Source organism: Macaca fascicularis, chromosome 19 (assembly GCF_037993035.2).
Source record: "Macaca fascicularis isolate 582-1 chromosome 19, T2T-MFA8v1.1".
NCBI classification, from domain to species: Eukaryota; Metazoa; Chordata; class Mammalia; order Primates; family Cercopithecidae; genus Macaca; species Macaca fascicularis.
Window position 1 is genome coordinate 56,936,278 of NC_088393.1, and position 12,840 is coordinate 56,949,117.

Below are 12,840 nucleotides of genomic sequence, written 5' to 3' on the forward strand. Positions count from 1 at the left end.
GGTGCCTGTCACCACACCTGGCTACTTTTGAATTTTTAGTAGAGATGGGGTTTCGCCATGTTGGCCAGGTTGGTCTCAAACTCTTGACCTCAGGTGATCCACCCGTCTTGGCCTCCCAAAGTGCTGGGATTACAGAAGTGAGCCACTGCGCCCAACCAGGAGCTCTTTTGAGAAAGAAGGAAGTCTAAGAGATCGTCCTGACACCCTCGTCTGACTCTGCCCTTTGCCTGCTCAAAACTTTCCCATGGTTCCCAGCTGCCTTCTGGACATAGATCAAGTCCCTTCTCTGATAGGCCCAACCCCTTTATCATCTGATCCTAGCTCATTTTTCTGAGTTTTCCTTAGTTGCTATTATTTTCTTTCTAAAGTGACATGTCATAGTATTCACAAAGCACACAAGTCTTATGTGTACAGCTCAATGAATTGTAAATATGTGTATACCTGGCCGGGCACAGTGACTCACGCCCGTAATCCCAGAACTTTGGGAGGCCGAGGCAGGTGGATCACTTGAGGTCAGGAGCTTGAGACCAGCCTGACCAACTTGGTGAAACCCCATCTCTATTAAAAATGCAAAATTAGCTGGGCGTGGTGCCTCATGCCTGCAATCCCAGCTACTTGGGAGGCTGAGGCAGGAGAATCGCTTGAACCTGGGAGGCAGAGGTTGCAGTGAGCCGAGATTGTGCCATTGCACTCCATCCTGGGTAACAAGAGCGAAACTCCATCTCAAAACAATAATAATAATAATAATATAATAAGTGTATACCCATGCAAACACCATTCAGATAAAAATATGGCATATTTGGGGCACCTGGGGAGTCTCTCTTGTGGCCCCTCCCTTCCACACCCTGCTGATCTATCAGCACAGATTAGTTTTTGTCACTTTTTGAACTTCATATTCCTTTTCTTTTTATACAAACACAAACACTCGAGTCATGACTGGGTGGGGTGGCTGAAGCCTGTAATCTCAGCACTTTGGGAGGCCAAGATGCGAGGATCACTTGAGCCTGGGATTTCAGAGACCAGCCTGAGCAACGTAGAGAGACCTCATCTCCACAAAAAAATTTAAAAAAATTAACCAGGGGTGGTGTAGTCCCAGCTACTTAGGAGGCTGGGGTGGGAGGCTTGAGCCCGGGAATTCCAGGCTGCAGTGAGCCATGATTGGGCCACTGCACTCCAGCCTGGGCAACACAGCCAGACCCTGACTCAAAACAAACAAACATACAAACAACAGAAAAGCAGGACGGGCGCGGTAGCTCATGCCTGTAATCCCAGCGCTTTGGAAGGCTGAGACGGCGGTATCTCTTGAACTCACAAGTTAAGAGACAAGCCTGGGCGTGGGCTATATAGCGAGATCCAGGTCTCTACCAAAAACAAAACCACTCAGTTTTTAGTCATCTACAACGTCCTGCCTGGAAGCACGCTATTTTGGGCCTCTGACCCTTTACACTTGCTATTCCTTCTGCGCTGGGGAGAGCTCAAACCCTGCCCGAAACTTCTAAAAATGGTGCCTGGATAAATGAAGGCATCAGAGTTGCGACTGGACGGGCGTCTGTTGGATGGCGCCACGGCTGGTACTTATTGGGACACGCTCATTGGACAGTCACGTGACGGGACTAAGCCTCCCGAGGGAGCGAGGCAGGTGCGGTCACGTGACCCGGCGGCGCTGCGGGGCAGCGGCCATTTTGCGGGGCGGCCACGTGAGGGACGCACGTTCAGTGTGGCTCTCACGTGACCCGGGGCGCGCTGCGGCCGCCCGCGCGGACCCGGCGAGAGGCGGCGGCGGGAGCGGCGGTGATGGACGGGTCCGGGGAGCAGCCCAGAGGCGGGGGTGAGGCGGGAGGCAGACGGGCGGGAGGAGGGCGAGCCCCCTCGCCGGCGGGTCCCAGGATCCTTCCTCTCGGCCTGGGGCTGTGCGATCTCCAAGCATTGAGGGGCAGAAACTCCCGGATCGGGCGCTGCCAGACTCCAGCCCCCTCCGTCCTCGGAGGTTCCTGGCTCTCTGATCCCCGTACCCCGATCCCTGCCTGTCTGGCGCTCTCAGACCCCCAAGAACTAGGGGATCTCGGAAGCCAAGCCCCCGGGCAGGCCCGGGCTTGTCGCCCGCACCACTTCCTGCCTCTGGCACTGGTGGGAGGGGCGGGTCTCGCCTCTGCCCCCTCAGGCCAGGGGTCGGGATGCATTTAGTGTTCCGCTACCCTCTTTCCCCAGGGAGAATGTAGGATACAGGCCCAGCCTCCTAGCCTTTCTCCATCAGGGACTCAGTTGTCTGGGCACCCCCGTCACTTTATCTGGTAGGGTCCCAGAAGTCCAAGGTCCCCAGCTCTGCCCTCCCTCAGGGACCGTGAGCCTCCACAGCCTCCTGATCCCCTAGAACCCAGGAGTCCAGGCACCTCTTCCCTTCCTTTCTCCTCTAGGGCCCACCAGCTCTGAGCAGATCATGAAGACAGGGGCCCTTTTGCTTCAGGGGTGAGTTTGAGGTCTGATTATTGTGGCACAGATTTGAGGAGTGACACCCCGTTCTGATTCTGCACCCTCACTCCATCCCCACTCTAGTTTCATCCAGGATCGAGCAGGGCGAATGGGGGGGGAGACACCCGAGCTGGCCCTGGACCCGGTGCCTCAGGATGCGTCCACCAAGAGGCTGAGCGAGTGTCTCAAGCGCATCGGGGACGAACTGGACAGTAACATGGAGCTGCAGAGGTGTGGGCCCCGGGACCCAGAAATCCAGCCACTGGGCTCCCTGAGAACGCAGGAGTCTCAGCCCCGCATTCTCCTCCTCCCCTAAGAACTAGAAGTCTGGGCCCTACAACTCAGCGCAAGCGTTCTGGACTCCCAGCCGTCCCCTCCGCCAGGATCTTAAAACCCTCCTTCAGGGAGTCATTTTTCCCACCTTCCTCGATGTCTGTCTCGTCCCTTTCCCTTGCCCCCCGTTGGCCTGTTGTTTTTCATTTCAGCCTGGCTTGGGCCTCAGTCTCCTCATCTTTAGTGTGCGGTGGATGTGGGGATTTCCACCATCAGCCTGATGCTCGCTCCCCGGCACTGGTTCTCCTCTCTCCTGCAGGATGATTGCCGCCGTGGACACAGACTCCCCCCGAGAGGTCTTTTTCCGAGTGGCAGCTGACATGTTTTCTGACGGCAACTTCAACTGGGGCCGTGTTGTCGCCCTTTTCTACTTTGCCAGCAAACTGGTGCTCAAGGTGGGCAGCTGCAGGGCAGTGAGCCCAGGGGTGCTCCCCTCAGACCTGTGAGGCCCTGGGGATCGTGGGATCAACCCCCTGCAGTGGCCCAGTGACCACAGAGGGCATGGAGAGAGATGGCTGTGCACTGGGTGTCTGCTTCTTTTATTCATTCAACAAGCATTTACTGGGCCTGCTGTGTGCCAGGCCTGTAGCTGGCACCTGGGACACAGCACCGTACAAAGCAGGCTGCATCCCTGCTCTCAGGGACTTGACGTACAGGGGTGAAGTAAAGGGGGCAGTGTGATTTAGCAGAGTGGTCAGGAAAGACTTCTTTTTTTTTTTTTTTGAGACGGAGTCTTGCTCTGTCGCCCAGGCTGGAGTGCAGTGGCGGGATCTCAGCTCACTGCAAGCTCCGCCTCCCGGGTTCACGTCATTCTCCTGCCTCAGCCTCCCGAGTAGCTGGGACTACAGGAGCCCACCACCACGCCCAGCTAATTTTTTTTTTGTATTTTTAGTAGAGACAGGGTTTCAACGTGTTAGCCTGGATGGTCTTGATCTCCCGACCTTGTGATCCGCCTGCCTTGGCCTCCCAAAGTGCTGGAATTACGGGCGTGAGCCACCGCGCCCGGCCTTTTTTTTTTTTTTTTTTTTGAGATGGAGTTTTGCTCTTGTTGCCCTGGCTGGAGTGCAATGGCACGATCTTGGCTCACTGCAACCTCTGCCTCCCAGGTTCAAGCGATTCTCCTGCCTCAGCCTCCTAAGTAGCTGGGATTACGGGTGTGCACCATTATCCCTGGCTAGCTTTTTTTTTTTTTTTTTTTTTTTTTTTGTAGTTTTAGTAGAGACAGGGTTTCACCATGTTGGTCAGGCTGGTCTTGAACTCCTGACCTCATATGATCCACCCACTTTGGCCTCCCAAAGTGCTGGGATTACAGGCATGAGCCACTGCAACCAGCCAGGAAAGACTTCTAAGAGCAGGTGACATTAAAGCCAAAGTTGGAATGACAAGAAGGATGCACTGATCTATAGTGATCGGGGGAAGAGGCATCCGGTAGAGGGAACAGCAAGTGCAAAGGCCCTGAGGTAGGACCAATCCTGTGTTTTGACGGTAGGGAGGAAGCCAGTGCTGCTGGACAGAGTGAGCTGGGGGAGACGGTGGGAAAGGAGGGCACAGTTGGGCAGGGGCAGATTGTGTGGAGTTTTTTGGGCTGCTGGAAAGACTTTTTTTTTTTTTTTTTGGAGACAGAGTCTCGCTTTGTTGCCGAGGCTGGAGTGCAATGGCACCATCTCAGCTCACTGCAACCTCCACCTCACAGGTTCAAGTGATTCTCATGCTTTAGCCTTCCAAGTAGCTAGAATTACAGGCACGTACCACCATGCCTGGCTAGCTTTTGTATTTTTAGTACAGACGGGGTTTTGCTGTGTTGGCCAGGCTAGTCTCAAACTCCTGGCCTCAAGTGAGCCGTCCACCTTGGCCTCCCAAAATGCTGGGATTACAGGCGTGAGCCACTGCGCCCGGCCTGGAAAGACTTTAAATTTACTCTGAGTGTGATGGGAGTGATTGGCTGGTTTTAAATATGGAAGTGACGTGACCTGATTTATGAATTTAAGGGATTATTCTAGGAAGTATAGGTGCCCCTTGACTTGCAATGGTGTTACATCCTAGTATTCCCATCATAAATTGAAAAAACATAAGTTGAAAATGCATTCAATCTCCTGATAAACCCATAGTAGGATCAAAATTGTAAGTCAAACCATCATAAGTTGGGGACTGTCTATATAGCAAAATGTTCATTGTAGAATCTAGGTGGCGGTTATATGGCTGTTAACTGTGGAATTCTTTTCACTTTTCTTTATGAAGATTCTCATAAGGAAATATGGTGGGGGAGGTGGTGAAATGATCCTGGCTGTTGGCCAAAAAGAGATCATGGGGTACAAAGGCTGAAGCAAGGAGGCTGGAGAGGTGGCACCTATCATAGTCTTGCTGAAAGATGACAAGCCCAGGCCCGGGTGGTAGCAGCAGAGGTGGGTGGGGGGGATTTAAAGAGGTGGGGTCTTGCTCTGTTGCCCAGACTGGAGTGCAGTAGTGATCATAGCTCACTGCAGCCTCAAACTGCTAGGCTCAAGCAGTTCTCCCACCTCAGCCTCCAGAGTAGCTGGGACTACAGGAGCATGCCACCATGCCCCACTAACTGTGGCATTAGCCTTTTTCTGTAGAGATGGGGTCTCGCTATGTTGTCCAGGCTGGTCTCCAACAGGGAGGGATATTTCTTTTTGGAAGTTTTGTTTGTTTGTTTGTTTGTTTTGAGACAGAGTCTTGCTCTGTCACCAAGGCTGAAGTGCAGTGGCGTGACTTTGGCTCACTGCAGTCTCGACCTCCCGGGTTCAAGCGATTCTCCTACCTCAGCCTCCTGAGACGCTGGGATTACAGGCGCTCCCCACCACACCAGCTAATGGGAGGGATGTTTCTTTTTTTTTTTCTGAGATGGAGTCTCGCTTTGTTGCACCCAGGCTAGAGTACAATGGTGCGATCTCGGCTCACTGCAACCTCCACCTCCTGGGTTCAAGCGATTCTCCTGCCCCAGCCTCCAGAGTTGCTTGGGATTATAGGCATCCGCTACCACACCTGGCTAATTTTCGCATTTTTAGTGGAGATGGGGTTTCACCATGTTGGCAGGCTGTTCTCGAACTCCTGACCTCAGGTGATCTGCCTGCCTCAGCCTCCCAACGTGCTGGGATTACAGGCGTGAGCCACCGCGCTCGGCCAAGAGGAATTATTTCTTGATGTGTTTTCAAGATTGAGCTGATGGGGCTTGAACGTTGGCGGTGAGGGGAATAGTAGTGCAGGTGATGGTGGGGCCACCTACAGAGCGGGGATGACAGAATAGAGGTGGCCAGATAAAGGCTGAAGGAGAAGTCTTGGGAGTCGGGAGAGAAGGTCAGGGATCCATGGGCAGGGGCCAGTCTTCTCTGGCCGGGTGCAGTGGCTCACGCCTGTAATCCCAGCACTTTGGGAGGCCAAGGCAGGCGGATCACGAGGTCAGGAGATCGAGACCATCCTGGCTAACACGGTGAAACCCCATCTCTACTAAAAATACAAAAAATTAGGTGGGCGTGGTGACGGGCGCCTGTAGTCCCAGCTACTCGGGAGGCTGAGGCAGGAGAATGGTGTGAACCCGGGAGGCGGGGCTTGCAGTGAGCTGAGATCCGGCCACTGCACTCCAGCCTGGGCGACAGAGCGAGACTCCGTCTCAAAAAAAAAAAAGAAAAAAAAGAAAATTCCTCTCTGGGGAAGTGACATTTGCGCTGAGCGCTGAAGGGTGAGAATTTGCTTGGTCGAGGCCTGTTTAGGTGGAAACAGGAGCACAAGAAGAGGTCCCGAGGCAGGAAGAATTTGATGGGAATTTTTTAAATTAAAAAAAAAAAAAATGGGGCCGGGCGCGATGGTTCACATCAGCACTTCGGGAGGCTGAAGCACACGGATCATCTAAGGTCAAGAGTTTGAGACCATCCTGACCAACATGGTGAAACCTGTCTGTACTAAAAATACAAAAAACAATTAGCCCAGTGTGGTGGCAGATGTCTGTAATACCAGCTGCTTGGGAAGCTCAGACAGGAGAATAACTTAAATCCGGGAGGTGGAGGTTGCAATGAGCCGAGACTGCGCTATCGCACTCCAGCCTGGGCAACAAGATCAAAACTCCATCTCAAAAAAAAAAAAAAGATTAGCCAGGCATGTTGGCACGCACCTGTAATCCCAGCTCTTTGGAGGCTGAGGCAGGAGAATTGCTTGAACCCGGAAGGCAGAGCTTTCAGTGAGCCAAGATTGTGCCACTGCACTGCATCCTGGGTGACAGAGCAAGACTCCATCTTAAAAAAAAAAAAAAAAATGGGCCGGGCGCGGTGGCTCAAGCCTGTAATCCCAGCACTTTGGGAGGCCGAGACTGGCGGATCACGAGGTCAGGAGATCGAGATCATCCTGGCTAACCCAGTGAAACCCCGTCTCTACTAAAAAATACAAAAAACTAGCCGGGCGAGGCGGTGGGCGCCTGTAGTCCCAGCTACTCGGGAGGCTGAGGCAGGAGAATGACGTGAACCCGGGAGGCGGAGCTTGCAGTGAGCTGAGATCCGGCCACTGCACTCCAGCTTGGGCGACAGACCGAGACTCCGTCTCAAAAAAAAAAAAAAAAAAAAAAAAAAATGGAAGCAGCTCAGTGAGGCACAAAACAGGAAGTGGAAAGGTGGAGTGAGGTCAGGCTAGAGCCTGCACACAGGGCTTGTGGGCTGCGTTGTGCTTTCAGGTCTTCATCCTGAGGGTACTGGGGAGCCACAGAAGGCTCAGGGATGGGGCAGTTGAGAGTAACATGATCTTGTTTACAATTTTATTTAATTAATTAATTTATTTTTTAAGACAAGACTCTTGCTCTATTGCCCAGGCTGCAGTGAAGTGGTGTGATCTGGGCTCACTGCAACCTTTGCCCCCTGGGTTCAAGCGATTCACCTGCCTCAGCATCCCAAGGAGCTGGGATTACAGGTGCCTGCCACCACACCCAACTAATTTTTGTATTTATTTGTTTATTTTGAGATGGAGTTTTGCTCTTGTTGCCCAGGCTGGAGTGCAATGGCGCGACCTCGGCTCACCGCAACCTCCGCCTCCCGGGTTCAAGCGATTCTCCTGCCTCAGCCTCCCAAGTAGCTGGGATTACAGGCATGCACCATCATGCCCGGCTAATTTTGTGTTTTTAGTAGAGATGGGGTTACTCCGTGTTGGTCAGGCTGTTCTTGAACTCCCAACCTCAAATGATCCACCTGCCTTGGCCTCCCAAAGTGCTGGGATTACAGGCATGAGCTGGTGCTCCTGGCCATGTTTACAATATTTGAAGCCGACTTCAATTGTGGGTGGCAGAAATCTTTGAGGGGAGGCAAAGAATTGAGAAAGGAGGCTGGGGGCCACTATCCCCAGGCATTGGGGACAAGGTTCGGTCCCTAACATTCACTCCACTCCCCACAGGCCCTGTGTACCAAGGTGCCCGAACTGATCAGAACCATCATGGGCTGGACGCTGGACTTCCTCCGGGAGCGGCTGTTGGGCTGGATCCAAGACCAGGGTGGTTGGGTGAGACTCCTCAACCCTCCTCACCCCAACCACCGCCCCTGCCCCACTGTCCCTGCCCACCCGCCACTCCTCTGGGACCCTGGGCCTTCTGGAGCCGGTCACAGTGGTGCCCTCTCCCCATCTTCGGATCGTCAGATGTGGTCTATAATGCATTTCCTTATGTGTCTGATCAATCCCTGATTCATCTATCCCACTGACCTCCCGGTGACCTCTGACCTCACTGTGACCTTGACTTGATTAGTGCCTTCTGCCCTCCCTGGAGCCTCCACTGCCTCCGGAATTGCTCAAGTTCATTGATGATCCTCTGACCCCAACTCTTGTCTTTTTTTTTTCCCCACTGAGAAGGGGGTGTCGCTATGTTGCCCAGGTTGGTCTCGAACTCCTGGCCTCAAGCGATCCTCCTGCCTCAGCCTCTCAAAGTGCTGGGATTACAGGTGTGAGCCACCATGCCTGGCCTGAGCCCAGCTCTTCAATGCCCATTCATGTTAGTCCCCTGCCCACAATCCTGCCTTCTGACCTCCTCCTGCCTCCCTGATCCTGCCTGTGCCTGCCCAGGGGCTGCCCCTGGCCGAGTCGCTGAAGCGACTGATGTCCCTGTCTCCAGGACGGCCTCCTCTCCTACTTTGGGACGCCCACGTGGCAGACCGTGACCATCTTGGTGGCTGGAGTACTCACCGCCTCCCTCACCATCTGGAAGAAGATGGGCTGAGGCCCCCAGCTGCCTTGAACTGTGTTTCTCCTCCATAAATTATGGCATTTTTCTGGGAGGGGTGGGGATTGGGGGACATGGGCATTTTTCTTACTTTTGTAATTATTGGGGGGGTGGGGAAGAGTGGTCTTGAGGGGGTAATAAACCTCCTTCGGGACATACTTCGGCATCTGAGTCACTGGGCCTCTGCCCCGCTCCCTGGCACATCAGGAGAGCAGGCCCTGCCCGCCGCCCCATGCCAGGCCTGCCGTCTGCTCACCGAGAGATACCTGCTCGGGCCACTCAGGGACGTGGGGCTCTCTGCACTCCCTTGACATCTTTTTCTGGGGTGCCCATTGGGGTCTGCGGGTTAGGGATGAGTTGGTCCCGGGCCTACCCTGCAGGAGCCCACAGTCGTGAAGGGAAACGAAGGTGACTGGTGGCACATCTGTCGCAGCCCAGGACGATCTGTGCAGGACAGAGGCAGTGGCCTGTGAGGCCTGAGCAGGCGTGTGGGTAGGGGGAAGAACAGCACAGCTGGCTGCACAGCAAGCCTCCAGAGCCTGGGACCAGAGCCTGGAGTGTCACACATGGGACCTCAGGAGGCCATACCTTTATGGAGCTGGAGAATGGGGGTGGGAGGAGGAGGGATGGTAGGACCAGGGAAGCAGGAAGGGCTCTGGAGCCTGGGGTGACTGGAAGGTGGCAGGCTGAGGACACCAGGGCAAGAGAGCCCATGGGAGAGGCCTCCTGAGCTGGGCTGAGGACAGAGAGGCTGGAGGGCAGGGCAGAGGCGGAGGAACCTGGTCTGGCCCCACGGCTGGGTGGGGCCCCCCTGGAGAGGAACTCCCGGAAGAAGGTGCCGAACTCAGAGGCCCAGTGACCTCAGACAAGGGCCGAGCGAAGACAAGGGGGTTAGAGGATGTGGGTTCTCAGTCAGAGTCTCCGGCGCCCCCTCTCTCTGGCTCTGTCATTCCCCTCTGGGTCTTTACCCCCTCCCATCTCTGGGTCTCTGTCCCCACTTCTCTCTCTGGGTCTTTGCTTTCCAAGTCTCTGTTCCCACCCCACCTTTGGCCCTCTTTCTCTGGGCTCTTTCCACCCCCCATCCCCAGACCTCTGGCCTCCTCTCTCTGGGTCTCTAGCCCCCCTCTGAATCTCTGGCCCCCCATCTCTCTCTGTGTCTCTGTCCCCCCACCCTGAGTCTCTGTCCCCCTCCCTCTCTGGGTCTCTGTCCCCCTCTCTTGGGTCTCTTCTCCCCCGCCCTGTCTCTGTCCCCCCTCATCCCTGTCCCACCCTCTCTCTGGGTCTCTGTTTTTCCACCTAGTCCCTGTCCCCTTCTCTCTGAGTCCCTGTTTCCCCTCTCTCTGGGTCTCTGGCCCCACCTCTCTCTGGATCTCTGTCTGCCCCCCCTTCTCTCTGGATCTGTACCCCTGCTCTGGATTTCTACTCCCCCCGGGGTCCCTCTGGGCCTCTGTCCCCCCAACCCCCGGGTCTCTGTACCTCCCTGCCTCTGTTCCCCTCCCACCCCTGTCCTCCTCTCTCTGGGTTTCTGTCCCCCTCTCTCTCAGGGTCTCTGTCTCCCTCTTTCTGGGTCTCTGTCCCCCCCTCTCTCTGCGTCTCTGTCCCCCTCTCTGGATCTCTGTCCCCCTCTCTCTCTGTCCCCCTCTCTCTCAGGGTTTTGTCTGAGTCGCTTTTTCTCTGGGCCTCTGTGTCCCCACTCCACGTTCTCTATGGTCTTCAGATCCTGTCTCTCTCAGCCCCTCCTCTACCTCCACCTATGGGCCCCAAGGCCCCTCTCGGGACTAAAGGTCTCTGGGCTGAGGTATGACATTTGGTAAATGAGTAACTCAGGTCCCACAGTCAACCGGGTGCTTTGGGCGGCTGTCCCTCCTCCATGGACTCTTCCCAAAGACCCCAAGTCAGGGGAGAGAGGAAATAGGATCAATGAGTGTACACTGAGCCACCACCCAGAGTGAGGGGACAATATGGCCACAGGCAGGATCCCAGGAAAAAAAGAAAAAAACATGGGAACCAAAACGACACGGAGACAAAGCACACAGCCGGCTTCCAACAAGGGGGGACCTGGGGGGAAGGGGCCCGATTTGGGTCTGAGCCAGGTCTACTTCTGAGGGTCCCACCAAAAAAGTCGGGGAGTGCCAAGGGGATGAGGTCAGTGAGTGGCCCCACCCACATCCGTCCCCGCGGGGGGCCCCTTCCCGCGCTGAGCTCAGCATGACTCAGCAGTCGCTGCCTGCAACAAGGACCCCAGATACCGGCCTGGCGAGGCATCTGCAGATCCCCTCGGTCAGGGGCTGCCCTGCCTGGGCTGCTCGGAGCGGCTCCTCTGTAGGGCAGGGCCTGACCTCACACCCCACGCCCCAGTGGCTTCAGCTCCCTGCCCAGCGCACGGGCTACCTCCATCGGGGCACTTAAGCAGGGTCAAGGTTTGCGCCGACTCCGTCTCCCAGAAATCAACATGGACCAGGTCCGCTTAAAAAATACGCATTAGAGAGGCCGGGCGCGGTGGCTCAAGCCTGTAATCCCAGCACTTTGGGAGGCCGAGACGGGCGGATCACGAGGTCAGGAGATCGAGACCATCCTGGCAAACACGGTGAAACCCCGTCTCTACTAAAATACAAAAAAAAATTAGCCGGGCGAGGTGGCGGGCGCCTGTACTCCCAGCTACTCGGGAGGCTGAGGCAGGAGAATGGCGTGAACCTGGGAGGCGGGGCTTGCAGTGAGCTGAGATCCGGCCACTGGACTCCAGCCTGGGCAACAGAGCCAGACTCTGTCACAAAAAAAAAAAAAAAAAATACGCATTAGTTGTAGACAGACGTCTCGTCCATAGGTCCCCAGACTGTGTGTCCACAACGCAGGGCTTCTCTTTGTGGGCCTGAAAGAGCACACGTCAGGCAAGACACGACGGCAACTGCGGAGACACTGTTTTCAGGGCCAAGGAGAATTCTCGGAGTCTGTGAGTTGCCTCCAAAACAGCCCCCAGGACACGCAGTCCCAGAGACACCGCAAAGCTCGAAACAGACATTTCATTCCTCCCCATTTCCACTCCCAGAAAACGACTGGGCCCTTGAAAGAGCTCCAAGGTATCCCCAAAGTCCCAGCCAGTCTTTGGAGGGTTTCCGAGGGCTGTCCAGGGTTCCAGAAGTCATCCTACCTCATACAATGCTCCTCCTGGGCTTCCCGCACTGGGGAACCCCACGGCTCCAGAACAACTGCCCTTTCCAACTTGCAGAGCACCTCAAGGACCTAAAGATCTCCCCGGGGGAGGGCTCCAAAATATAGAGTTTGCATCGTGAACTCCCACCTCTGTAAAGCCCAGGACTCCAGTCCTCGCACCCCTCTGTCTCCCAGAGATCCCCAGGGGTCCAGAAATACCACCTCACTGCCTTCCAAGCTTCCCAAGGATCCGGAGACTCCTTATCTCGCAGCACAAACCTCAGGCAACTACAGGTCCTCCCTGCACCTCTGAGTTGCCCCTCCCCCCACTCAAGATTCCAGAAAAATCCATGCCCTCCAAAACCCCAGAATCTGACTTACTTTCCCGAGGCACCCCCAGGACCCCAGGGTCATCAGTTCACAGGACTCTTAATGCTCCCATAAAACTATAGTCTCCCAGAGGAACCCCAGCCCCCACCCCCCACCCCCCCGCCCACGAAACCCTCCATTCCTCGAATCGGCCCCAGGGCCCCAACCCCCGCAAGCCCCCATTTCACAACACACTCGCGCTGCAGGCGCGTGACTTCCCCCTGCTTTGGGGCGGGGGCTGAGACTCCTGTGTGCTCCGGATTGGTCAGGCACGGACTTCGGCCCCGCCTCCTGCCACCGCAGATTGGCCGATA

General features: G+C 55.4%; 1 protein-coding gene across 8 annotated transcripts; it reads left to right on the forward strand.

The window, feature by feature from the left end:
* Positions 1 to 1,742: 1,742 nt before the first annotated feature.
* On the forward strand, positions 1,743 to 12,387 carry BAX (BCL2 associated X, apoptosis regulator). Of its 8 annotated transcripts, none has more exons than XM_074024131.1 (7): positions 1,743 to 1,828; positions 2,209 to 2,291; positions 2,415 to 2,466; positions 2,554 to 2,700; positions 3,062 to 3,197; positions 8,191 to 8,295; positions 11,832 to 12,387. In XM_074024131.1, exons 3-7 carry the CDS (start codon positions 2,438 to 2,440, stop codon positions 12,249 to 12,251), a joined length of 837 nt encoding a protein of 278 aa, XP_073880232.1. In that variant the 5' UTR covers positions 1,743 to 1,828; positions 2,209 to 2,291; positions 2,415 to 2,437; the 3' UTR covers positions 12,252 to 12,387. The 8 variants fall into 8 exon arrangements, with proteins under 8 accessions (XP_073880232.1, XP_065390813.1, XP_065390814.1 ...); XM_065534741.2 differs by lacking the exon at positions 11,832 to 12,387 and adding an exon at positions 8,851 to 9,165; XM_065534742.2 differs by lacking the exon at positions 11,832 to 12,387 and adding an exon at positions 8,900 to 9,165.
* Positions 12,388 to 12,840: the final 453 nt, after the last annotated feature.

Bases quoted from the DNA above. Each gene is read 5' to 3' on its own strand.
- BAX (XM_074024131.1), top strand. From the start codon at position 2,438: ATGAAGACAGGGGCCCTTTTGCTTCAGGG. The intron at 2,467-2,553 runs GTGAGTTTGAGG...TCCCCACTCTAG, and splicing joins GGGGCCCTTTTGCTTCAGGG to TTTCATCCAGGATCGAGCAG. The intron at 8,296-11,831 runs GTGAGACTCCTC...TCTCGTCCATAG, and splicing joins TCCAAGACCAGGGTGGTTGG to GTCCCCAGACTGTGTGTCCA.